Source organism: Panthera pardus, unplaced genomic scaffold (assembly GCF_024362965.1).
Source record: "Panthera pardus isolate Hobbes unplaced genomic scaffold, ASM2436296v1 HiC_scaffold_16, whole genome shotgun sequence".
Taxonomy (NCBI): Eukaryota; Metazoa; Chordata; class Mammalia; order Carnivora; family Felidae; genus Panthera; species Panthera pardus.
The window spans coordinates 30653755-30680868 of NW_026526721.1; the positions used below are offsets into that span (position 1 = coordinate 30653755).

The 27114-nt window shown below is 34.3% G+C and overlaps 1 protein-coding gene across 18 annotated transcripts in view; it reads left to right on the plus strand.

Moving 5' to 3' along the window:
* ROBO2 (roundabout guidance receptor 2) overlaps window positions 1-27114 on the plus strand; it is a 597843-nt gene that overhangs the window by 453198 nt on the left and 117531 nt on the right. For 13 of the 18 annotated variants that reach the window (XM_053903196.1, XM_053903192.1, XM_053903191.1 and 10 more), the window contains 2 exons: window positions 8933-9060; window positions 13627-13638. In XM_053903196.1, the coding sequence (XP_053759171.1) occupies window positions 8933-9060; window positions 13627-13638 (140 nt within the window). The remainder of the gene's footprint in view (window positions 1-8932; window positions 9061-13626; window positions 13639-27114) is intronic. The other 5 variants (XM_053903193.1, XM_053903199.1, XM_053903205.1 and 2 more) reach the window with 1 other exon arrangement.

Sequence of the window (27114 nt, forward strand, 5' to 3'; positions counted from 1 at the left end):
AGGAAAAATTTATAGGAGCAGCTGCTATTTTGGTAGTATTCCCCATGCTTACTTTAATTTTTCTTTATAGATCTATACATCATGTTATTTTAAAAAATTGAATCTTGATACTGTCTCTTGGTATGACGTTCTAACCTCTGTAATATAGTTGATGAAAAATCTAGATTCTAAATTCATATACAGTCTAAATCTTTGCTACCAATGAATTTCAGCATTCTGGATAGCGAAGTGCTATTTTTCTAATCTTAAACTTAGGATGTTAAACTACACTCAATTTTTTAATTATTTAGTCTGTCTCAGAATTTATTATCTGTTAGCTTCTTAGAATAACTCATTTCTGTGTATTTTATTCTAATTACATAATTAATTAGTACCCCCACCCACTTCACCTAGAGGTATTTAATTTAGGCTTCAAGTGTTCACCCTTAATATTGGTATACTGAATATTTCTATGTTTACCAATTCATGTTCTTCATGGTTTTCTCTACTGAAATAGTATTCTAAGTTTCATTTTTACTTGTGAAGAACTTAAATTCATGTACATCACCTTTATGATTGTCATGTCTGCAATTCCTCTTGGGATAAATATGGAATAAAATTAAACATTATATCCCAGATTCTGCTATACTATATTTTATAAAAGCATATTTATTTTTTTAATGTTTATTCATTTTTGAGAGGCAGAGAATGAGTGGGGAGGGGAAGAGAGAGAGGGAGACACAGAATCTGAACCAGTCTCCAGGCTCTGAGCTACCAGCACAGAGCCGGATGCAGGGCTCGAACCCATGAACCGCGAGATCGTGACCTGATCCAAACTCAGATGCTAAACTGACTGAGCCACCCAGATGCCCCTATAAAAGTGTATTTATTAAAAAGCTATATAGTTTGCTTTCAGTCAGGTTGAACTTTATATCTCTAAGTTTTGTGTATCTCTAAGTTTTGTGGGGGAAATCATATTTTTCCTCCTTACCTACCAGAATTTTTATGAGGATAAATTAAAGAGTATATTTGAGAACACTATGCAAATGTATTTTTATTGTCATTATTTTATTTTCACAAGACATGTGATTAGAAGTCACCCTAGTTGCCAAAATAATGAGATAATAAATTTGAAAGCATTCAGCAAAACACAAAGCTTTAACTCTGTTTTCTCATAGTCTTCACATTTATATTAGATATTCTACTAGAGTCACTTTATTTATTCTGTTGTAGGAAGAGAGATTATTTTTTGATGTTTTTAATTTACAGAGGGAAATTTATGATGATAACATGTAAACCAAATGTCTAGTTGCTGTTCAAGATTTGCTATCTTCTTTATTTTAGGTTTGCCTCTTTCTAAAGTAGCATTTATATATTATATATCTTGAGTTCTTAAATTTATAGCATTATGTTGGTATCAATTTAGCTTACATTTCAGAGCTAACTGCTGATGTATAAACCTAACAACATTACTATATTTCTTGATATATTTCAAATTAGTTCATCTTTCTGTTTTACATGCAAGTGTTTTACTAGTAACCCTGTTAAGAAAGAACTACAGAGTAGTTCTGAGCATTTGTTGGGTGGTTCATCATTCATTCGATAAGCCTTCATTAAGCACATCCAAGATCACAGGTGATATTTTATAGGACAGGAGGTGAATAGTTTGGAGCAAGAGGGATTCAGTTCTTGTTTTCATGGAACATGCATGCTCTTGAAAGGCAACAAACAAGCTAAAAACTTGAAAGAGTTATGTGCTTTAAAAAATAATAAAAGTAACACAAGAAATAAAAAAAATAAATAAAAAGAAAGAAAAGTAATCTTTTAAAGTTACTGGTGGAGGGGGGGCACCTGGGTGGCTCGGGTGGTTAAGCATCCAACTCTTGATTTCAACTCAAGTTGTAATCTCATGTTTTGTGATATTGAGCCCTGCACCGGGTTCTTGGCTGATGGTGTGGAGCCCGCCTAGGATTCCGTCTCTCTCTCTCTCTCTCTGTCTCTCTGCCTCTATCTCTATCTCTATCTCTATGTCTCTGCCCCTCCCCTTCTTGCATTCTTGCTCTCTCTCTCAAAATAAATAAATAAACATTTAAAAAAATTACTGATGGGTAGAAAGCTACTTCACATTATTTGAGCAGGAAAGACATCTTTGAGGGAATAATCTTGAAAGTCAAGAAGGACTGGCAATGGAAGATGTGGGGAAGGGCACTCCATTAAGTTGTGACAGCAACGAGGTAGTTATTTTAAACAAGGAAAAGAAGGGTCATGTGGTTAGAAGAGGGTGAACATTAGCCTTGACAGATAGGTAAGGAATTGATTATCTAAAACATTGAATATTATAGAAATTGGTTTTATTCTGAGTGACTGAATGAGAAGCCATATTTAGGTTGAATGAAATAATCATATTTAGGTATATCAACCGATGAATTTGTATTGATGCTCTTCATTCTTCTTAAAACCCTTAGATTATATATCTGCTGCACATTATACAGTTGTTGTTACAAATATTTGACCTAAAAATGAAATAATTCATATGGCTTCAAGCAGGAGAGAGAGTGCACTTTTCTGATTGGCACAGGAAGTAATAGGATTACTTGAAACTTCTGGAAGAAGTGTTTTATTTTATCATTTATAGAAGATCATCTAATAGAGATGTTCAAAAATGAAAGAGATCACTCATCATAGGAATAAGTTGGAAGACTGGTTGGTAGATTGTGGCACACAGGATTCAAATGTTGATGGATGGTTGCAGAAGGGGAGCTTTTTAAAGTTTCTCTTGATGGAAAGATTCAGACATTTTATATATATTCAAAATACTTCTAAATAAATCCATAATGCTGGTAATATTCACAATCTTCTCTAAGGCAAAGATCCAGTGAAAAATGAGAATTTAAAGATTCTGAGCACCCCAAGATATCAGAGAGTGTTCAAATCTGTTTTGTTGTTGTTTTCATGGTTGGTTTGCTGGTTTTGTGTGATGGGACCCAGAAAGACTAGTGTAGTTAGCGGTTATTTCTAATTGGCATAAGACAGCATGTCCCTCAGAAACGTGTGCATATCAAACTTTGGGACTGAGGAAACATATGTGTTAGCTGGAGAAGTCTTAGAGGTAGTACCTGGCATGTAGGAGAAATGTAAGTCTCCTTAAATGTTAGGATTTCTTGAATAAAATAATTAAAATTATTACCTTTTTATTATAATTTTCTCAAATGTCAATGATTTTCAAAGGTAAATTGAAATGAGGCAGTGTTTGAGCATCTACTAATTCCAATGAATAAGCACTTTAATTTTTTTTAATGTTTATTTATTTTTGAGGGAGAGAGAGAGCAAGCAGAAGAGGGACAGAGAGAGAGGGAGACACAGAATCGGAAGCAGGCTTCAGGCTCTGAGCTGTCAGCACAGAGCCCTATTTGGGGTTCAAACTTGTGAACCGTGAGATATAACCTGAGCCAAAGTTGGAAGCCTAACCAACTGAGCCACCCAGGAAGCACTTTATATAGGGAAGCATTTTATAATTAAAAATTATCCTGGGGCACCTGAGTGGCTCACTTGGTCAAGTGCGCCTCAGGTCTTGATATTACGGTTTGTACATTTTAGCCCTGCTTTGGGCTCCGTGGGACAGTGTGGAGCCTACTTGGGATTCTCTCTCTCTCCCTCTCTCTCTGACCTTCCCCCATCCATTCTTTCTCTCTAAAAATAAATAATCTTAAAAAAAATATCGTGCAAAAACCTCTTTCTTCTCCAGCCTTAACTATCTCACTGCAAATGGACCTATGACCTGGATACATGTACTCTCTGTACCTAGTTGGAATCCTGCAAATATTCTAACCATAATCTCCATACCGCCAGACCATTGTCCTTATCCAGACTTTTACAGCCTGTTACTAAAACCCTGTCTATAGTTAGAAAAAAAAAAGTTTACTTACTATTTTCTGATACTAGCATGGTATCTTTGAAAGGTTGTCTCTTTTCTTAGTAGCTAAGATTAATTCAATTTATTCCTCTAAGGTGTATTTCATTTTTCATTTTTCTTATGGAGACCAAATTACAATGATTGAGTAGAATGCACAATTACTTGGATCCCTGATGAAGGAACCCTTGGTAAACAAACAAACAAACAAACAAAAAACAATTAAAAATACTAAAACACTGATACAGTATCCCCACTACTATTCTTGGCTTTCTTTCTTTTATTTTTAATTTTTTTTTAACGTTTATTTATTTTTGAGACAGAGAGAGACAAAGCATGAACGGGGGAGGGGCAGAGAGAGAGGGAGACACAGAATCTGAAGCAGGCTCCAGGCTCTGAGCCATCAGCCCAGAGCCCGACGTGGGGCTCGAACTCACAGACCGCGAGATCGTGACCTGAGCCGAAGTCGGAAGCTCAACCGACTGAGCCACCCAGGCGCCCCTATTCTTGGCTTTCTTAAACACTCCTTAAAAAAGTGAGAAATCTTAGCAAGTCTGATTTCAAATCAGACTTGGGTTTTCTGATTTGGGGTTCAAGTATTATGTAATCTGTAAGTTATAATTAAACACTTTTTTAAAAAATATTTATTCATTTTTGAGAGATAGGGGATGCGCCCAAGAGCAGGGAAGGGACAGAGAGAGAGGGACAGAAAATCTGAAGCAGGCTCTCTGCACTGACAGCAAAGAGCCCACTGCAGGCCAAGAACTCATGAACCGGGAGATGATCTGAGCCAACATAGACGCTTAACTGAGCCACCCAGGCTCTCCTAATTACTTTTTCTTACTAAAGCAAGATATAAAAAGCTCTGTCACTCTATCCCCCATGTTGTTCCCTATATAATGAATTTATCTAATGTGAGGTAAAATTTGCCATAAGGTATAACTATGTTTGCTGAATGTGAAATTATATTTCTATCCAGGTGATATAGATATTGTGGCATATATGTCTTAAGTTAAAAATTCAACAAAGTATTTTACTGTAGGAAAGGGGTACATAAGGAGTGGAAAAAGCACCAGGTTGAGAGGCAGTGTTCAAGGTTTGAATTCTGATTTTTCTCTTATTAGTAAAATGACGTTGAGCAAATCATTTCACTCGACTAAGGGTCAGTTTCCTCATCTGTAAAATGAAAATTTCTGGTTCAGAGGATTATTCTGAGTATGCTATGCACTAATGGATGTGTATTTTTGTGTTTTGTTTGTTTGCTTGAACTGTGAGGCAACATACAATTCATTATTTTTTTCCTCAATGACAAATCATAAATCATGGATAATATAAGTATCCTTTTATAAAACTTAGAATACTGGGGCACCTGGGTGGCTCAGTTGGTTGAGTGTCTGACTTTGGCTCAGGTCATGATCTCGTAGTCTGTGAGTTCAAGCCCCGTGTCAGGCTCTGTGCTGACAGCTCGGAGCCTGGAGCCTTCTTCGGATTCTGTGTCTCCCTCTCTCTCTGCCCCTCCACCACTCGTGCTCTGTCTCTCAAAAGTAATAAATATTAAAAAAATTTTTTTAGGATATGGTTTTCATGTGTGTTTGATCCAGAGAGTCCTTTATAGACACTCAAGATCATCTTCCTCTCTTTTAGCTTTTGATAAAAATTCAGAGTGCTGTGAAGCGACTTTACTAAGTTAAATAAGAGCCAGTAACAAAACTCTAACCAGAATTCAGTGTTTTTAGATGAATTAGAAATATCTGCTAAATATTTTCCTGCATCTATTGAGGGGATCGTATGGTTCTTATCCTTTATTTTATTAATGTGATGTATCATGTTGATTGATTTGTGAATATTTAACCAGTCCTGTATCCCAGGAATAAATCCTACCTGATCGTGGTAAATGATTCTTTTAATGTATTGTTGGATCTGGTTGTCTAGTATCTTGTTGAAGATTTTTGCATCCATGTTCCTCAGGGAAATTGGTCTGTAGTTTTCCTTTTTAGTGGGGTCTCTGTCTGGTTTTGGAATCAAGGTAATGCTGGCCTCCTAGAATGAGTTTGGAAGTTTTCCTTCCATTTCTATTTTTTGGAGCAGCTTCAAAAGAATAAGTGTTACGTCTTCTTTAAATGTTGGTAGAATTCCCCTGGAAAGCCATCCGGCCTTGGACTCTTGTTTGTTGGGAGATTTTTGATTACTGATTCAATTTCTTTACTGGTTATAGGTCTGTTCAAATTTTCTATTTCTTCCTGTTCCAGTTTTGGTAGTGTATATGTTTCTAGGAATTTGTCCATTTCTTCCACATTGCCCATTTTATTGGCATATAATTGCTCCTAATATTCTCTTATTATTGTTTGTATTTCTGCAGTGTTGGTTGTGATCTCTTCTCTTTCATTCTTGATTTTATTTATTTGGGTACTTTCCTTTTTCTTTTTGATAATTCTGGGTAGGGGGTTATCAATGTTGTTAATTCTTTCAAAGAACCAGCTCCTGGTTTTGTTGATCTGTTCTACTATATTTTTATTCAATCCTTGTATCCGAGAGCTTAGCATGTCACGCAGGCTAACTGTAGGAAGGATTATTTTTATTAGACATTAAATACATCATCAGCACCTTTTCTGAAGCCATCATAAAAAAAATTTTTTTCGTGTTTTTAATTGGCAAAGTTAAGCAAAGAAAGTTTACATGCACTGTTACTCTTGTATGCATTTTAGCCCAGGACTTGTCCTCCTAAACTGTAAATGTAGCTCATAAGAAAACCCTACTGGACAAATGTGGCAAATTTGCAGCCTTGCAATCATTTAGATTATATCAGGAAAAAATGAGATATTCATCATGTAATCAGCCAGTATTTCCTGAACTCCTATTATGTGTAATAAAAATAGATAATGTGTATTGTGCTTTCTGTATCCTAGTTTTATGCATTTTATGTGTAACGTCTCCTTCAAAGTTCACTTATACTCCATGAGGTAGTTGTTATTGTCAGCACCATTTTGCTAATGAAGAAAATGAGGCCCAGGGAATTTAAGTATCTTGTCCACTTTTACCAGCATAGGAGGAAGTAGACTCCTAGATTAGAACTCTGGCCATTGGCTCCTGAGACTGTCCTCTAAACTACTTGGTTATGCTACTGGATGTTAAAAGCTCTGTGTTAGGGGCTGAGGATATAGCAATGGGTGAAGCAGACAGGATCTCTGCCTGCATCAAAATAAACAAATACAAAAAGTAAGCAAGTGCAGAATGATTGTATAGCAGTAGGTTTCAAGGAGAGAGTAATTACAGTTTTCTAGTATAGAGATGGAAAGCTTCAAACAAGAGTTTGATAAGGCTTTCCTAACAACTTATGACATTGTAACTCAGCAGAAGTTTAAATGAAAACATGCTGACAATAAAGTAACCATCATTATTGGAGGATAGAGGATCATGGATAGCTACGTTTAGTTGGCAAGACTGGTTCATAGACATTGCTTTTTGTCACGCAAAGCTCTATAAAACAGAACTATTATTAGGTCTTACACTGCAATAAACATAAGCTATTATTCTTTTAGCTAAAGCCAGAAGTAGAAGAAATCTGATTATACTCATCTTCAATGCAAGCCTAAAAAGTTTGTTTTGTCCTGAAAGCAATAGGAAATCACAGCTAGTTGTGAGCAGACAGAACCAATTAAGGTAATATTTTTAAAATACAGCTTTGTCTGCGTGATATATGTGAGGAAGAAAGTCAATGTGATCAGTCAAAAGCTATTGCAAAATTGTGTGAGTGAAATAACAAAGGCCATCAGTGAAAATCAAGAGGAAAGATCAGATATGAAAAGGATAATAATAGCTTTGTTCTTCTGCTTGTGTAATCATAATCTCTTAGAATCTAATAAGCATATTCTTATGAAAGCATTTCAACAGATTCATGTTAAAATTTTATAATTCTTTTCTGAGCTACTGTGTTAGTCTACTTGTTAAAAATATAGAAATGAGGGGCACCTGGGTGGCTCATTCGGTTAAGCATCCGACTGTTGGTTTCTGCTCAGGTCATGATCTCAAACCCGAAGATGTGGGTTTGAGCCCCGCATCAGGCTCTGCCCTGGCAGTGTGGAGCCTGCTTGGGATTCTCTCTCTCACCTTCTCTCTCTGCCCCTCCCCTACTTGCACGGTCTCTGTCTCTCTCAAAATAAATAAATAAGGGCGCCTGAGTGGCTCGGTCGGTTAAGCGTCCGACTTCGGCTCAGGTCATGATCTCACGGTCCCTGAGTTTGAGCCCCGCGTCGGGCTCTGTGCTGACCGCTCAGAGCCTGGAGTCTGTTTCAGATTCTGTGTCTCCCTCTCTCTCTGCCCCTCCCCTGCTCATGCTCTGTCTCGCTCTGTCTCAAAAATAAATAAATGTTAAAAAATTTTTTTTAAAAATAAATAAATAAATAAACTTAAAAAAAAATAGAAGTAAGCAAATAAATATGTGTGAAAGAGCTGAGGATGTGCATTTCCAAAAACCACTCCAGGGCATGTTGATATTTTAAGAGTTAATATTACTAATTAAAAAAAACCCCGGCTCCTTCTTAATTCTTTCAACCAGGTGTTTGTGTCAATTGGCCAACAAATAAGAGAAAAAATGCCTTTTAATATATTTTAGCTTGATATTCAAGATGCCCCCAAATTAAATCCGATATTTAAATGCAGCATAATTTACAAAATGATAGAATACAACTCACCGAGAAACTGAAATATACACTATTTCCTTATTATCTAAAAACTACCACGGAAACGTTTAAAGTGCTTTTAATGCCTTTTCTAGTTTTGATGCAGTAAGAGATGTATATGTGTATAAAGTATCGATCATTGATAATCAAACCGCAAGAAGTCACATATGAACTTAATGATCTTATTAGTAAAACCTTAAATCTAAGCAATTACACTTTGTGGCGGCATATTACACGTGTATGTGTACATGTGTTTTGTTTTAGTTGAAATACAGTCACAAAAGAGAAGAAATGAAGGTGAAAACAGTGTTATCTTAATATAGCTGAAATGCTATTTAATAAGACCAATTCATATTCTACACAGGTATGACATCAAAGATGATTATACTCTGAGAATTAAAAAGGCCATGAGTACAGATGAAGGCACCTATATGTGTATTGCTGAGAATCGGGTTGGAAAAGTGGAAGCCTCTGCTTCTCTCACAGTCCGAGGTAAGAAACGTAAGATGGGAAATACAGTTGAATCAGCAGACTAATATTTGGTTAAATTGGTAAGTGAACTCACAGTCAAAATAATAGCTGATACTCTTCTATTGTTTTTTACTAAAATGTTTAGATTTTGTGTCCTTTCTATTATTAATTGAAATAAAATTACTTTCAAATTTGGTTCAAAGGGATGATTATTTGAAGCGATTTTTTAATTTAATGAATAATAGTTAATATGGTTTAAAAGTAAATCTTAAGAGTAGAAAAGATTTATACTAGTCTTCGTGGTCCCACCGCTTTGAAGTATTTACTGCTTTTAAGTGTTACAGTTTCAAAGGTACTCTGTTTTCTGTTTACTAGTTTGTCGGGTTTATATACTAGTAGAGTACTACTTTGAAATTCGTTTCATTTCAGCATCCAAGAAGCAATTAAAAACAATAAAACTGACACTGCTTGCAGGGTGGAAAATGGATACAAATGAGCAACCGCATTGAGAAAATCTGATTGAGAGAGTGATTTGTGAAGTTCATTGGCCTTGAATAACTGAACTAGTGTGGCTCCTGTAACAACTTACACTTTCTGGGAAAAGTGTCATGCACTTTTTCATTCATGGGAATAATATTCATTTATAGACTCCCTGGAATTGCTTAGTAGTGAAAGAAAGCACTACTTAACCCTACAGTGAGGTAGAATGAATCAGCTGTCTTCCTGGTGGTGCCTGTTGATTCACATGAGTACATTATATAGCCCCAGCTACCAAGTGGTACCATGTGGACATCTACACTTACTCTTGCCAAAGAGACATCACCCACCGCATCATTTACACTCACGGGATTTCAAACAGCGATAAGCAAGCACGTCCTCTGATCTCTTTCCACCTTTCTCCCACCACCCCAACTGATGGCTTCTCCTCTCATCCTTTATCAGGTCAGCTGCATGCTCGCACCCTATAACTGAGAGACTCAGTTATATCTCATCCTGTTTAGTCACACCTCCTACCTTGTGCAGCTGTACTCCCAGAAGTTTTCACAGACGGGTGAAAAGGTTTGGAGGAATTTGGCTTGGTGAGAAATGTGTCAGGGATTCTCATGTTGGTCCTCCATCTGGACCAAAAATGATTTTTGCTGACCTATGATTTCAGCATCAAACCACTAAAAGACAAACAAGCAAACAAACAGAACCCAAAACTTAACTTCCTTCAGGTAACTATTAGGAGACATGCACTTTGAATGACTTGGAAAATATTGATGATTTCCATACTTTCCAGTTACTCCATTTTTATTCCACTGAATCCATTTTTTCCTCCCATCCAGACATTCTAGCGTGAACTTAGATACAGAACAGATTTAGACAAAATTGGCAAGCTAGTTGTTTAAAAACATTTCCATTCCTCATTAGTTAACAGATCATAAAAAGCTATGATCATATAACAATCAAATATATACACTGATTATATATTATCAAAATCTGATAGTCTTTGTAAGCCACTTTACTATATCTAATCTACCTTCCCTGTAGGTGATTCTATATTAATATAGATTTGTGTGCTAGTCCTTTGGGAAAACAATCACTTGACCAAATTTCCCCCAAAGCTTATTTATTTGTTGTTTCTAAAGTGAGTGGGGGAAAAAAATAAACAACCCACCAAGAAATGTTCCATAAAAAAAAAAAAAAAAATATTTGCTGACTAAACATAAATGGTGAGAAAATGTGAGGAGTTGTTTGTTTGTAGAAGCAGCAGTTCTTTTTATACTTGAATGCTTGGCTGAATGAGACATGAAGTGGTCTGTTTGCTTTAAAATATTTCCCAGCTAATTGTTTTCGTAATTTGTTGAAAGTTTCAGGTTTAACATTTCATTTAACAAAGCATGCTCCTCTCGCATGGATGTTTAGAGCTAACTTAAAAAACTAATAGAGTTTTTTTGTTTTTAATAGGATTTTTTTTAAATCAGCAAACCTTAAATGGTCTCTCCCCTAATCTGTGTCCTGTAGATGGATTAGAGAGTTTAATCTGTGTGGTATGTATTTATTACTCATCTAAGACTGAATGAACCTCAGCAACAGGGTTAAAGAAAAAAAAAATCTCCATAAGACAATAGAATGTGGAGTAAAATATTGTTTAAAAATATTTTTTACCATTAGGAAAAGCAGTTGGAACTTCTCATGCTAAGAGGTTAACAGGAGAAAACGCATATTATCTATGACTTAATTTTTTTCTGTGCTCATTTTTCTATGCACGTACATGAAATTGTTAGCCCTTCCCTGGATTGTTTTATTAGAACAGGGTCAACCGACCCAAGAGGCCACATCCATTTTCATCCATTTAATGCAGGGACACAGTTTAGTTTAATTTGCTGATTTTGAAAACATCCACCTGCTGGGGTTTTTTTCAAGATAAAATGTTGCTATGTAACAAAAACAAGAAGTTTAATTGGGATGTTTCTGCTAAAATTTTATCATGATATTCAATTGGGGAAAAGGAAAAGGACTTTTGTAGTCAAAATCTGGAACACAGATTTACTCAGTTGTTTTCCACTTCAAAATAAGGTGAAAATAGACTATAAAATTAAATTTAACAGCAAGTGGCTCCCTTTGCTGACTTGAGGAACATAAAATTAGAAAGAAGTAATGCTAAACAACAACCAGCCTCCTAGCATTTATATTCTAATCAAATAATTCGTGATCTAAGAGAGCTTTTTTAAATGGCTCCAGAATGTGTTAACACAAACTGCATATTTGTAAACATTTTTCCCCATTTCAATTGCTGAAATTGGCTTTGCATAAATCAAGACTTCATTGGAAAAACTATCTTGCTTCTAGGGCAATAAAACTTTTTCCTTTTTGAATTACCCTAGACTAGGTGAAAGAGAAATATATTTTATTTTTTTAAACCTGATTTTTCACCATGGTTTCTTCTTTTTCTCTCTTTATTACCATAGACTCAAAATGCCTTTTCGTTTCTAAATGAAACATTGTGTTTGAGATTTAGCCTCAGGTGACACCTGAAAATGCAAATTAAAAACAAAAAGACAAAGTTCTTTTCCTACTGGATGTTGATAAATTAAGAGATATATATTTCGAATGAGGCACAACTTTGATTTCGTCTGATATCTTGTTCTTGGTTGTTATTTTTTTTGTGCACCTCCCCCAAGATTGGAAAGAAATTGTGCATTGGGCAACTTTCTTCTTTTCTTCCTCTTGCTATGGGAACACATCATAGACTGTAGGACACATTAGAGCTTCACTGAGCTAGAATTTTCATCCTGCTGCTGTAATTGCTTTGCTCTTCTTTGAATTATCTTAATCCCCCTCTTAATAATAAATAATAATATAAGGCATGCATCTCCTAAATAGGCAGCACCATATTGTTTCAGAAAATGCACAAAGCTAGAATCATGGCGTATTGGTTGAGTGAATGAATGCCTATAAATATGGTTTCAATGACTATATCCATCTCATCATGTCCAATGAGACCTCATCAAGACAAAACTATGCTAAATTCTAGAGTCACATTATATATGCACTAGAGCTATCCACTAGGATGTGGGTGAGCCACTTGTTTGTCACTAAAGTTTATATTTTGAATGTAAGAGTTCATAAAAGTTCAAATGCTACTAAATATATTTCTTCTTCATTGGAATAATGGCACCGTATGTTTTTATATTTTTCCATTGCTTTTATATAAAGTGGTTTACTATCTAAATTGATTTGGCATTATTCTTTGTAAAGAAAGTATTATTAAGCCCATGTGTGTCTCTTACAATTGCTGTGCATTAATAACAGGGCCAGCCTATTACTAATGATGTTAGTGATTGAAAGTTATGGTATAATAAAAAAATAATAATAATTTGTTGAAGCAGCAGTTTGAAAGCCATTCTCAGAGTGAACAAGAATCAACTTGTCAGTCATTGTTTCCTGCCCTCTGCCAAAAAAAAAAAAGAAGAAGAAGAAGAAAAACGTTTAACAGTAGTTAGGGAGCTACTCAGTTGAAATCTCTAAGGATGTTCCAACCTATTTGTTATATTTTCATCCACCCTGTCCACGGATGAAAAGTGATGTGATCTTAACTTATTACTGGCTGAAAAGCAGCGTCAGGGGCTTTTCTGTAGTCCTTGTAATGGTTCTGACTAACCATGCTTAAAATCCAATTCCTATTTAAATCAGACAGTGAGGCCTTCTTTTATTGACATGACATTTGCTAGTCTGTGACTTGAATGGTTATATTCATCAGGTTCTTAACTTTGGGGGTAATACAGGCTGTTTAAAAAGTTCTTTGAAATAATAACTATAGTAAGTGATGACAATCAAACTTTACATGAAATTATCTCTCACATCACATAGAGCTAATTCTGGAATGCAAAATAATTATTTTCTTAAAATTATATGTATAACTTTCAGTTTTAGTCAAACTCAGACATCCTGTTCATACTTGAATTATAAGACTAGAAATCACTCTACTGTCCATACTTAAATGTAACATTACACATCATGCATTCTGATAATTTTCTTTTCTTTCTTTTTTTTTTTTAATTTCTTCTTTATGTTCTCACCACACCATTGTAATGTCTACAGCTCGCCCTGTTGGTAAGTAGCCATCCTTCTATCCATTTAGCATGGCTTTGTACAATGCTTCATAACTCATGCATACTAGGATTTAAGAGAATGAAATATATTTATCACCCATGTTTAAATATTACTTGAGGGACTATCTTCTGTAAAAAATTGCTCCTGATCTTTTCATCAGTTTGATAAACAATTTTATAGTGACTTTTGGTATTAACAATGAATAGGTAATGATTTTCATGAAAAATAATATATGAATGTTTAGTACTATAAACTGCTAACTTTTCTTAAAGAGAAAAATACAATAATTCTTTTTTCCTGTATATGTAAAATAATCATGTATTAGTTATGCTTGATATTCATTAAGATAAATGATTATGAACTCAATTAAGAAGTTGGCCTACTGGATGCACTTTTTTTTTATAAACAGCTTCGAGTCCTTGTTTATTATGGGCATTTTTAACTGCTGTATACTTATTATCTGTATGCCTATTTAAGCAAAATGTGGTAGAATGCTTCAAGTTATTCTAAGGAGATGCTTCACTAAGAGGGAAAGGGAAGGATGAATTGTGTTCTTTGGCATGGAAAGGTGGTGGTTTTAATATATCTCATCCTTCTTTCAGCTTTGCAAAAGTGAAGTTAACTGCATTTGCAGTAATTTAAGTGGTAATTATTTGTAAACATTTGGAAAAAAAATCTTTTCACATTCATTGATCTAGTAATGTTTCTGCATCTCTTTTAAAGTTTAGCTTAACCAACCAATACATGTGTTTAAATAAAAGAAATCTTGGTAATTGTGTTATAAGGAAATGAACAGATTGATGCATAAATGGATGGATGGATGGATGGGTAAATGAATTTAGTATGTTTCTTTTTTATATATCAAGAGATACTTTAATAAATTATCAATTTGACACAGCTCTGTAAACGGTCCATCTAACTTCAAAATCTTTCTTAATACACTGACTTGACATTGACATTTGATATGTATTGGTCCAAACTCATAACGTTTTTTTTTTCCATTAGTTGAAACATTCACAAACCTTATTGTTATGTAGTATATTCCTCCATACATAACAATACAGAAAATAGAACATTGGTTTCCCAATCTGAGTTTCTGGTCTGCTATTTCTGAGCAGTGCTTCTTTTGTTAGTTGTTTGATATCCCTGATCCTCAGTGACTTCACCTAGAAAATGGAGAGAGTAATATTGACTTTTCAAAGCTGTTGTAGGAATGAAATGAGTTCAGGTCGGATTATATATGTGGAAACACTTTATATGCCAATATTGGTCAACATTCCTAGTTTCTGAGACATATATTATTTTATACTTTCGTGTTTTTGAAACATAGCTATGTCTTGCAGTCATAAAATACAATCTTGTTTTCTTTCAATATAATTATTAAATTGATCATGCTTTTTTACACTTGGAGATGTAGGAAATTGAAGAATATGTTACAGTTTTAAGCCTCATTTTTTAGTGTTGTATGAATTCTTATTAATGATAACTTTACATATCTATGGTATGATATAAAACATTAAGAAGTGAATGGGAAACAATAAGATAACTTTTCTGGTTAACAGGAAAAATAACATTTAAATTGTAGATCTTTATATGTAGAAACCTTATGCCGATAAACTATGACCACTTGATTTATATTACTTCACAAGTTCCCAGAACATAAAACAATATGTTAATAATTTCCAATACATTTAAAACTCATAAATAGAAAAGATGTTCATTAATAGAAAATGTGATGCACAGAGAGTATTGGGATGTACTTGTCACCTGCAAGGCATTTTGAAGTTATTTCTGTTTTATTCTTGTTTAAAATGATTTTTTTAATTCCCATTGGACTGGAACTAAAGAATAGCTTTTTGACACATTGTGTTTTGTTCTGGGAAAGTCTGTCATTTCATAAATCTATCTCCAATGACTTATGACAATGTTCAGAAATATGAAGAACTATACTTTAAACTTGACAACTGCTATTAATTTTGGAAACTGAACGTTGGATATGCTTTTAGTGGATCACCAGAGACGAGACTGATAATGAGGAAATTAGCTTGCTTTTTCTTTGCATAAGCTTTTTAAAATTAATTTTATTATTTTTTAATTTACATCCAAATTAGCATATAGTGCAACAATGATTTCAGGAGTATATTCCTTAATGCCCCTTACCCATTTAGCCCATCACCCCTCCCACACCCCCTCAGTAACCCTCTGTTTGTTCTCCATATTTAATACTCTCTTATGTTTTATCCCCCTCCCTGTTTTCATATTACTTTTCCCTTCCCTTATGTTCATCTGCTTTGTCTCTTAAAGTCCTCATATGAGTGAAGTCATATGATATTTGTCTTTCTCTGACTGACTAATTTCACTTAGCATAATACCCTCCAGTTCCATCCATGTAGTTGCAAATGATATATATATATATATATATATATATATATATATATATATATATATATATATATACCACATTTTCTTTATCCATTCATCCATTTTCTTTATCCATTCATCCATCGATGGACATTTGGGCTCTTTCCATACTTTGGCTATTGTTGGTAGTGCTAACTATAAACATTGAAGTGCAGGTATCCCTTCAAAACAGCACACCTGTATCCCTTAGATAAATACCTAGTAGTGCAATTGCTGGGTTGTAGGGTATTTCTATTTTTAGTTTTTTGAGGAACCTCCATACTGTTTTCCAGAGTGGCTGCACCCAGCTTGCATTCCCACCAACAATGCAAAAGAGATCCTCTTTCTCTGTATCCTCACCAACATCTGTTGTTGCCTGAGTTGTTAATGTTAGCCATTCTGACAGGTGTAAGGTAGTATCTCATTGTGGTTTTGATTTGTATTTGCCTGATGATGAGTGATGTTGGGCATTTTTTCATGTGTCAGTTGGCCATCTGGATGTCTGCTTTGGAGAAGTGTCTATTCATGTCTTTTGCCCATTTCTTCACTGGATTATTTGTTTTTTGGGTGTTGAGTTTGATAATATTTATAGATTTTGGTAATCTTTATAGATTTTGGATACTAACACTTTATCTGATATGTCCATTGCAAATATCTTCTCCCATTCTGTCAGTTGCCTTTTAGTTTTGCTGATTGTTTCCTTCACTGTGCAGAAGCTTTTTATTTTAATGCGGTCCCAGTAGTTCATTTTTGCTTTTGTTCCTTTGCCTCCAGAGACGTGTTGAGTACGAAGTTGCTGTGGCCAAGATCAAAGAGGTTTTTGCCTTCTTTCTCCTCAAGGATTTTAATGGCTTCCTGTCTTACATTTAGGTCTTTCATCCATTTTGAGTTTATTTTTGTGTGTCGTGTAAGAAAGTGGTCTAGGTTCATTCCTCTGCATGTCGCTGTCCAGTTTTCCCAGCACCACTTGCTGAAGAGACTGTCTTTATGCCATTGGATATTCTTTTCTGCTTTTTAAAGATCAGTTGGCCATACATTTGTGGGTCCATTTCTGGGTTCTCTATTCTGTTCCATTGATCTGAATGTCTGTTCTTGTGCCAGTACGATACTGTCTTGATGATTACAACTTTGTAGTATAGCTTGAGGTCCGGGATTTTGATGCCTCCTGCTTTGGTTTTCTTTTTCAAGATTGCTTTGGCTATTAGGGGTCTTTTCTGGTTCCATACAAATTTTAGGATTATTTGTTCTAGCTCTGTGAAGAATGCTGGTGTTATTTTGATAGACATTGCATTAAATATGTAGATTTCTTTAGGTATTATTGACATTTTAACAATATTTGTTCCTCCTATCCAGGAGCACGGAATCTTTTTTTCCATTTTTTTGTGTCTTCTTCAATTTCTTTCATAAGCTTTCTATAGTTTTCAGTGTATAGATTTTTCACCTCTTTGGTTAGATTTATTCCTAGGTATTTTATGGGTTTTGGTGCAATTGTAAATGGGATGGATTCCTTGATTTCTTTCAGTTGCTCATTGTTGGTGTATATGAATCTTTGCATAAACTTTTTAGATGAATTTGAATTCAGGAGTGATAGATATGGCAACTTTTATTGTAATGTAAGAAGGTACAAATCAGGTAAATCATAAATTAAATATTCAAATAATAGAAACTGCATTAATATTAATATTTGTTAGTTGACTACGACACACATTTTTCAACTTTGAAGTTCTCTGCAAAGTACATTAATATTAGTATTTGTTAGTGGACTGAAACGTAAGTTTTTCAACTTTGAAGCTCATAGAGATAGCATAAAGAGTATATAACAAAGTAGAAGCCACAGAAAGGAGAAAAAAATCTGGCCTTGAAGTCCCATATAAATTAGGTGAAGAAATATGCACCAAGTATATAAAATTTAGAGAAAATTTAAGGGATAGTTCCTATATAAAGCTTTTGAAAGAAAATTAGAAATATATTCAGATTCCAGAGTATGTAAATACTGTAAATTATAATTTGTAAATTAAATTTAATTTGTAAATTTTTATTTTTAAAATGTAAAAATATCTGCAAAGATTCAGAATCAATCATTACATTACATATAGGATAAAGAAAAAAAAAACACTTGGTAGTATGGGTGGAAAGCCCATTTAGAAATCATTATAAACCCCCAAACTGGGAGTTTTGTCCATATGTATAACTCTTATGACCTGCATTGGAATTAAAGAATTGGCAACTCTGCAATTTGCAGTTGGAATAAACACCTTCTGGTCTCTATTTTTGAGATTGTAGGAATAACTCTTGATTTAGAGGATCCTTGGCGTGGGAGACATTACTGAAAGCAGACAATCACATACTTGCCAATAAAGAAGAGTATTCTCCGCTTTCACTTCCTCGCCTGCAATGTTATCAACGTCTGAAAAGAGTCCTTTAATCCCACTTTCATATTTGCTGGTTAGCACAGAATCTAGACAAAGGCCACTTTGATTATCAAATGTCTGCCAGCCCTTCCCGCGGCTTTGACATTTTACTATTCCAGAGTCATTCTTTACATGCGATGCAAAAGTACCTCATAGGACACACTTAGCAAAAAATGTGGAAATATCCATTTATTTGGAAAACTCTTCTGATAAGTTCTGATAAGGGAACTGACAGAAGAAAATAGTCTAAATAGGGATAAATAACTTGCTTCCTATACCCATCTGTCTTATTTTCTATTGGAAGCCTTTCTCAAGCTTAAAAATAAAAAAGAACATCTATTTTGGAGATGGGCAACACATTTTTTCCTAGCAGCAACTCAAAACATGATGAGTAATTTGGAAAAGAACTGTCAAATCTACCAGCTGCCTTGCTTGTGAAGTTGAGCCCTGCTCCGTTTTCTATCATGTACACCATATGCTAGATGCTGACTGCCTCCAGTATGGAGACGAAAAGCTGTGTGCATCAGGTGAAACTTGCTTAAAACATCAAAAACAAACTGACAATACACAACTTTATGGAATCGTCTACATATTTCCTTATTTAGTGACTCAAAACGATGTGTTCTTTTGATGGAAGAACATGACTGGCCACAGCAGAGTTTGTAGGTATCTAGAAATATATATGTTTTAGGCAAAATTTCCATGTTGTTATCATTAATTAAAAGAAGCAGCCACTGTTCTAAACAAAAATCTATAGGCACATTGCTTTTTCAATGTTTTCACTGCTTAAACACAAAAATAATTCTATCCTCTTTTTAGAAAAATCTCTTTTGAACTGAAGTGCAGTTTTGTTTTAACATGCTCTAAAGCACATTACTGAGACCACCAAGACATCCAATAAAAAGTGAGTAATTGAAAAATTCATTCAGGAAAAATTATAAAGTAGACATTACTTACAGAATAAGGCAATTGATATTTTTGATACCACCACCCTCTACCCACCTTGAAATCTGGAAAATGTTATGTGCTGTATATAATTTAACTTAGTATTGGAAATATTGCAGGCTTTCTTTTTTTTTAAATCAGAAAACATGTAGGTATTATATATGAACCCTTTCATGTCAAGATCCACTTTTCTGCAAAAGGCATCCTGAGTGTGTCTTGAAAGGAAACCTATACTTTTATTCCCTGCAGACTTTCTTCCTTGGACAAGCTGTTACCCCATGACCCGAGGTAATCATCTCCCTCCTACAAGCACTTAATGTTTCCTGCACCTGGCGCTAATTAGCTACCTTATGCAGAGTCCAATTTAATTTTTATTGAGCATCGCGTTTTCATTGCTCCATATGTTTTGATTAAATAGGAGGTAAAAAAATAATGCATTCTGTTTTGTCTTGTACATTCCAACAGTTCCCATAATGAGAAACGTTTAAAATAAGCTAATGCTAATTATTAAAGTGAAAAGCAAGTGCTAGTTACTTCTCATGGTTGGATGATTTTAGTCACTGACTTGATTCTTCTTCAAGGGTCTTGTGTGTTGGACAATGTCTGTTCATTGCCTCTAAAGAGGATAGGTATAAAATTATCGAGTCATATTTTTTCTCAGAACTTAGCAAAAATGTTGGGTTGCTTTAGTATTGGAATGTTACTATAGTGAAGTCTGAGGCTTGTAGAATATTTTTATCTTTGGCTCAGGTTCCATTTTACTATTTGAATACCAGTGTAGTCCTTTCTTCCATAACTTTGCTGGATTACATCTTGGTTCTGGTCACCCTGTAAGTAACATTCTTAGAATACAAGCCCCTCAAATCTGCAGATTCATGCTGTAATTTACTCTATTTGAAGAGTGTTTTCTTCTCTTTTATCTTTTGCTAATTTTTCCCATGAGTTGTGTTGGCTTTCTTTATCTTAATTCCATATTTATTCAGTTCAATATAATAATTGATTCAGTTCAGTCATCATTTTTATTTCATATTGTCTGATTTCTTTTTTTTTTAAATTTATTTATTTTGAGAAAGAGAGAGAGAGAGAAAGAGCATGAGCAGGGAAGGGGCAGAGAGAAAGGGAGAGAGAGAGAATCCCAAGCAGATTCTGTACTGGCATTACGAGGTGGGGTTTAAACTCTTGAACCAGAGATCATGACCTGAGCAGAAACCAAGACTCAGACATTTAACCAACTGAGCCATCCTGGTTCCCCATATTGTCTGATTTCTGAATTCCTATATTGTCCCCCTGTTTCAACTTCAGTTATCATTTTTGTGTTTCCAAATATATTCATTTCTTAATTTTATTTTCTCTTTTGTTCCTTACTAACTTTAAATATAATAGTCTTCACCTCCAGTTGCCTTTGAGCTCTTTTATTCCTTTTCAAAGATTTTTTTTTAATTTGACTCTTTTAAAAAAGAGAGACCCTGTTGTATGAAATTTCATTTAGTCTATGGACAACTAGTATAAAGTATTTCTGTGGTTTTTTGGGGTAATTTTTTGACGATAGAGATTCTTTTTCTTTCTTTTATTAATTGAATATGTTTTTTTTCTGTCAATAATTACACATTTAGTTACTGTATAGTTTGTTTTATTTTGTTCTATATAGATCCTGTTTTAGGCCCTACCTGATTATTAATCATTTAGTTAACTGCTGAAGATTAGAGTTTGCATGTTTGGAGAAGAGAAAGTGGGAAGTACCAGGGTCATTCAGTAATCTGTACTAGGCCTGACGTCTTGAATATTTTATCAAAAAAGAAGTTGTTTCTTCTTGGTATGCTGGTGTTCCTGGTGGTACACAGCAAATCTCTTTTAAGTTATAAGCTCTCTGTATTCCATATGAAATTTTCTCTTCATTTTTCTTCATAATTACTGCTTCATAATAAAAATGATTTTTAGGTGTATTAGTTTTCCATTACTGCATAACAAATTACCACAAATTGAGCAACTTCATTAGCACCCATTTATTAGGCTACAGTTCCTAGGTCAGGAGTTGAAACAGGCTCATCTAAGTCTTTAGCTTAGCATCTCACAGGCCATAAACAGGGTTTTGACCAGGCTGAGCTCTTCTCTGGAAACTCTCCTGAAGAATCCAGTTCAAAAATTTATTCAGGTTGGTGGGCAGAATTAAGTTCTTTGCGTCTGTAGAATTAAAGTCCCCATGTTCTTGTTGACTGCCAGCAACGGATTGCTCACAGTTCAATTGCTAGCCTTTGCACATGACCCCCACAACCTTCAAAGTCAGCAATGATCTGTTGAATCTTTCGTATGATTTGCTCTATATCTCTCTGACTCCCCATTCTGTTAGCAGGTAGAGAAAATTTCCTGATGGAAACCTCTCGTGTAATTAGGTTAGACCCATGGTCATTATTCTCTCTATCTTAAGGTCAACTGAGTAGTAACCTTAATTACATTTACATAATTCCTTTTGTCATGTAACATAACATAATCATGGGAGTTTCTCCAGTAAGTGAAGTTCATGGAGGCCACCCTACAATTTGGCCATTAACAGTATGCTTGGCTTTTCCTTTCCTTTGGTACCTTCTCCTCAACTTCTGAATTGTAACTGGTTGTCTACAAAGTCACATCTCCTATATCCCAAGTCTCCTTCTTGATTCTAAATTTTCTTCTTCTCATCTAAGATCCATGGGATGGACTTTCACACCATTAACGTAGTTTTTGTGAAATTGGTATTGATAGACTGTGGATGGAGGCTAGTTGGTATTTACCAAACTTCCTCATTTTCTCCAGACTTGACTGTGTTTGGTAAGGGTAGTTCACCATTTGTGGTTTGGGACTATGGTAGTTTTTCTACATTATTAGTTTCTCTTGTAGTAAATAGAGGAAAGTGGAACAATGAACCTTTATTATCTTAACCCAAGTATCAAAAAAACTTAAATACTCATTAATGTTGGAGTTTTTCCAAATAAGAATAAAATAAACACTAAATGTGTTAACTTAGCAGTTAAAATTAAAGTACTATAAATACAAAACATCAAAATAAGATAATACTTTGGACTGAAATAGCGTTAGGAAATAAGTATTAAGAGATTTCCCTGTCTATTGCCAGAAAAAAATAGCATGAACATTTTAGTCTCACCTTATAAGAAAGTCAAAATTTTCACTTATATAAGTAATAGTAACTTATAGACAGAGAGAGATATCATGATACATATATGTGTGTATATGTATACCTTAAAACAGATACTATGATGTGCATTACACCTAAAAATTATATGTATGACATTTGAATTATGACTCTACTTATTTAAACATATTAAATGTCACTCAAGGGAATAGTACATAATTAGATGCATTAAAAATATATAAGCTACCAAATTAAATTACATTTTGAGTTAAAATATATCTGAATGGCTTTTAAAATCTCTCTTATGGCAAGCATTGCTTTCCAGATTTATTAGGGATATTATTTTCATCTGTCCTACAAAACTATTAGCTCTTTGTCAGTAAATACATTGTTGTATTTATCTTTCTGCTGCCTCTAGGTCTAGCATAACACTTACATGTGGTAGGGGCACGCCAAATGTTGGTGCAGTTAATTGATACACACATATGCATACATAGGTAATATTTGCCTAGAAAATGTTTATGCAAGCAGCTTTAAATAGTGCTATAAAAAGATTAAGCAACATTAATGGTAACAGGCCAATCACATAGTCCCCATTCTGCTGGTAGGAGATAAAATACAACAAAAAGAAGGCACTAATGAGTTAGGATGGTGCCTTACTAAGCGTGTAATTAATGTTATTAAGAAACATTGCAGTTGCATATTAAAATTCCGTTAACTAAGCAGCCCTTCAGCATCAGTACATTTGTTTCTTGGTTCCAAGTCCTTTTTTCCTTTTTTTTTCTTTTTCTTTTTCTTTTCTTTTTCTTTTTTTTTTTTCTGATTGGCATCTTCATGCAATCTTTTTCTAAAAAAAATGAGATAATGGGATGTGATCAGCCTTCATGGTTTAGCTCAAGTGCTGACATGACAGTTCTGGCAAGTTGACAGTTTAAGTGAGTGAAAATGGATGTCTTGTCTCACCATTTACTTGAAGAATCTCCTCCTCACCCCCATATTTATGGCCCCTTCTATCTGCAGTGTGAAAAGTCTAGTTTACCCAGGTTAGGATCTAGATAAGTGTTTTTCATTACTCGTTAAACTATTCCCTCTGTGTTGGTAAAAAATGAGATATAAAATATAATGTAAATATTGCATTATTTGATAATTCATTAGCTTTTAAGTTAAAACTTTTTTTTTGAGAATGTGAAATCCTTTAGAAAAAAAACAAAATTTTATTTTGTTCTCAGTATTTTAGTCAATCAGGAAAGCAAGTACGAAAGTAAAACTGCTATTGGTAATGGACAGAATAATATAGTAACATGTGCTCGACAATTCAAAATTTGTTTAAAATTTTGACAGATTTTTGTAAGTATTCTTAATTTATAATTTTTGTAGAATTTGGAAGGTCTATGAAATTTGCATGTTGAATCTCAGAATTATTTACTGTAGTTACATGATTTCCTGTACTTAACCTAAAATCAGAATGAAATCTATTTTGGTAATCTGGAATATAATAAAGTTTAAAATTATCTTTGAGCCTGTCCAAATTATTACTTTTGGAATTAACTATTACATTTATTGCAATGCAGAAATATTTAATACCATTAGAGGATTAAATTGGACTTGCTAAAACCAATGAAAATTATTTACATGGAAAAAATTCATGGTTCTAGCAACATAATCCTTCACTTCAACAAACAGACTGATTTGTCAAAGGTTGTCATGTAGGTTGGTCAGGGTAATAATTGTTGCAGTCTGAGAAACATATCTGTAATATAATGCATGCCTTTTTCCCTCTGTGAATCCCACTTTCCCTTCCTTATCTACTTTATTTCCAAGGAACAATTCAACCTGTCTCTCTCTCTCCCTCATTCTTTCTCTCTCTCCTCCTGTCTTCATGCTTTCCCCAATTGTTGGAGACAGACTGAGTCAAGTTATTGTCATAATGGTAGGACATCCTTTATTACAACCCTCATTCATGTTCTTCATGTTGCATCAGACTTGATTGTTTCCATATGAGTTTCCATTGTACCAGTGAGTTCCAGAGGACAGAAATCTTAGAACCTTCAGCTCCTAGCACAAAATAAAACCAAAAAATGTTTGTTTAAAATAATTGAATAGTATTATGAGTTGAAAGTGCCAACCAATATCTGAATTCATTTCTAGCATAATTTTTATTACCATGGTGTTTTCCAACGGTGTGATGTCTTAAAAAAAAAAATTAGGACCAAATCCAAAATAGCTATGTTTATATAGTTGTTTATCATAACACTGTTTTCTGTGCTTGCCCATAAAATCCAAATGTCAAGATATTTTGAACCAAATGAATTTACTCTTTTCAAAGCCATTCTAGGCACTCTCTATAATCATAGAATTATTTCATTTTGATATTATTTTTCCTTCTCAGGGAAAAGTATATTATGTGACTATAATTTTTTCAAAAAATGATTTTTTAAAAATTTTTTTTAACATTTATTTATTTTTGAGACAGAGAGAGAGAGAGCATGAACAGGGGAGGGTCAGAGAAAGAGGGAGACACAGAATCTGAAACAGGCTCCAGGCTCTGAGCTGTCAGCACAGAGCCCAACCCGGGGCTTGAACCCACGGACCGCGAGATCATGACCTGAGCCGAAGTCAGACGCTTAACTGACTGAACCACCCAGGCGCCCCTCAAAAAATGATTTTTAACCACTATTACCAAACATGCATACTTTTGTGTGGGTGTCACACTTACTACTAAAAGTTGGTACTTTCAACCCTCTTTGGAATTGCTTCCTACACATATATAGAAGGCCTCTTACATGATTTTATGGTCACACTGTATAATTCATTTGACTAACTCAATGGCCTCATTTGATCATCAGATTTCGAATGGCCATGAGTTACTTTTAGAGTTCTAGCTATTTTTGAATCCTCAAAAAGTAGTCTTCCCATAATCAATAAATTAAAGAATATTTCAAAAATTAAAGAGTAATAAAAGCACTTCAAAAATGTAAAGAGTAATAGCTTCATGATCGCTACATGTCTTTATTCATACAGGATTGAATGCAATGTGTGTATGTGAGACCTTTCATAGGTAGAGTAGAATGCAAAGTCTGAATAGGTGAAGAACATAAGAATTGTGATTTCCTGTAGTCATTCTATTGCGTATGGACATTTACTTTTCATGTTTCTGAAAGCAGCATGCCATTTAGTACTTTTACCTTTTCATTTAGACAGTAAAGAAGTATATCTATATATGTAGATGATCAATAGATGATTGATAGATATTAGATTTTTGAAATGCACATATATGGATAGACAATTGTTAGATTATTAGATTGTTGTTAAAATAAAAGGTATAGATACTGGCATTTTAGCATGGAATAAGAATTTTTAACATTAGCCAGAAGTAAGATACTGACTAAGAAAGAAGATATAGCACTCTTCTAGAAGAGCTATTGCCATGGATTCAGCAAGAAAGAGATTAACTGGAAAGGTAGGTAATTTAGCAAGTTGATCACTTGTATTCCTTGAGAATAATGACAAATGGATAAAATGTGATTAAACAAACTTTATAAATGTAATATCCCTAAATTATGTTTTCCATTATAAATGCATTGCTTCCTCTAAGATGAATTATGTGTTAATAAGCTTCAAATCAAATATTTTTTGACATTATGCATTTCCAATAATACTAACAGAAATTCTTTTGAAGTCAAATGAAGTGTTAAATAGTAAAAATTAAACAGAATTAAATAGGTTGAAGAAACAATCATTTATCAATTAGAAGTCAGTCTGTTCTGGTGATAAACTAAGTAAATATTCATCTGTTATTCCTGCTCCATATTGCATTTTAATGAAATGACTTTTCACTCTTTATTGTTGGGGAGGTAAGCCTATTAACTAATATTTTGCAACAACATCTAGAATTGGTTGTTACACAACTCCTCTGTTTTTCTGTATTGCTTTTATCACTCTCACATGGTGGCTACTCATTGATAGTCTTTGTGTCATAAATTTCCAGTGTGCAATGGGGGGCCTTCTCTACAGAGGGGCATATCAGAATCAGTTGGGAGATTTTCTTCAAACAACATATTTTCTTTGGCATGCCTCCACCCAAATTACTACAATAGTGAGTCACTGTCGCTGGTGGGAGTGTGTCATATCCTTCTGGTATGATAAGATGGAAAAAAATATTGAGTATTTGCTTGAGATCAAGAACTCTCGTTCTTTTTTCTTTTTTTTTGAAGACACTCATTTAGTGTTCCCTATTTGAGGCTTTTCCAGGCCAAATAAAGATACCATTTCAACACAAAATGATACCCCTCCCCTATTCCAGGAAGACACCTAAGCAGGGGAAAAAATAGAGAAAAAAAAAGCCATGCAAGCAAGAGCAGGTACTTTAAAGTGGAAAGAACACAAGAAAAGTACAACTTAGAGTGTGTTCAGGTTAATCATTGTTAACAAAATGGATCAAAGGATAATAGATAACAAGATGGGTGAACAACAAGAACAAGAAAATACACGTGGGAGTGATTGAAAGGAGGCTGTTCTGCTGAAATATTGGAGTCGGTTTGGGATGAGAGTCAGGATGGTAAAATTTTGGGCCAGTTAATGGAAGCCAGAATG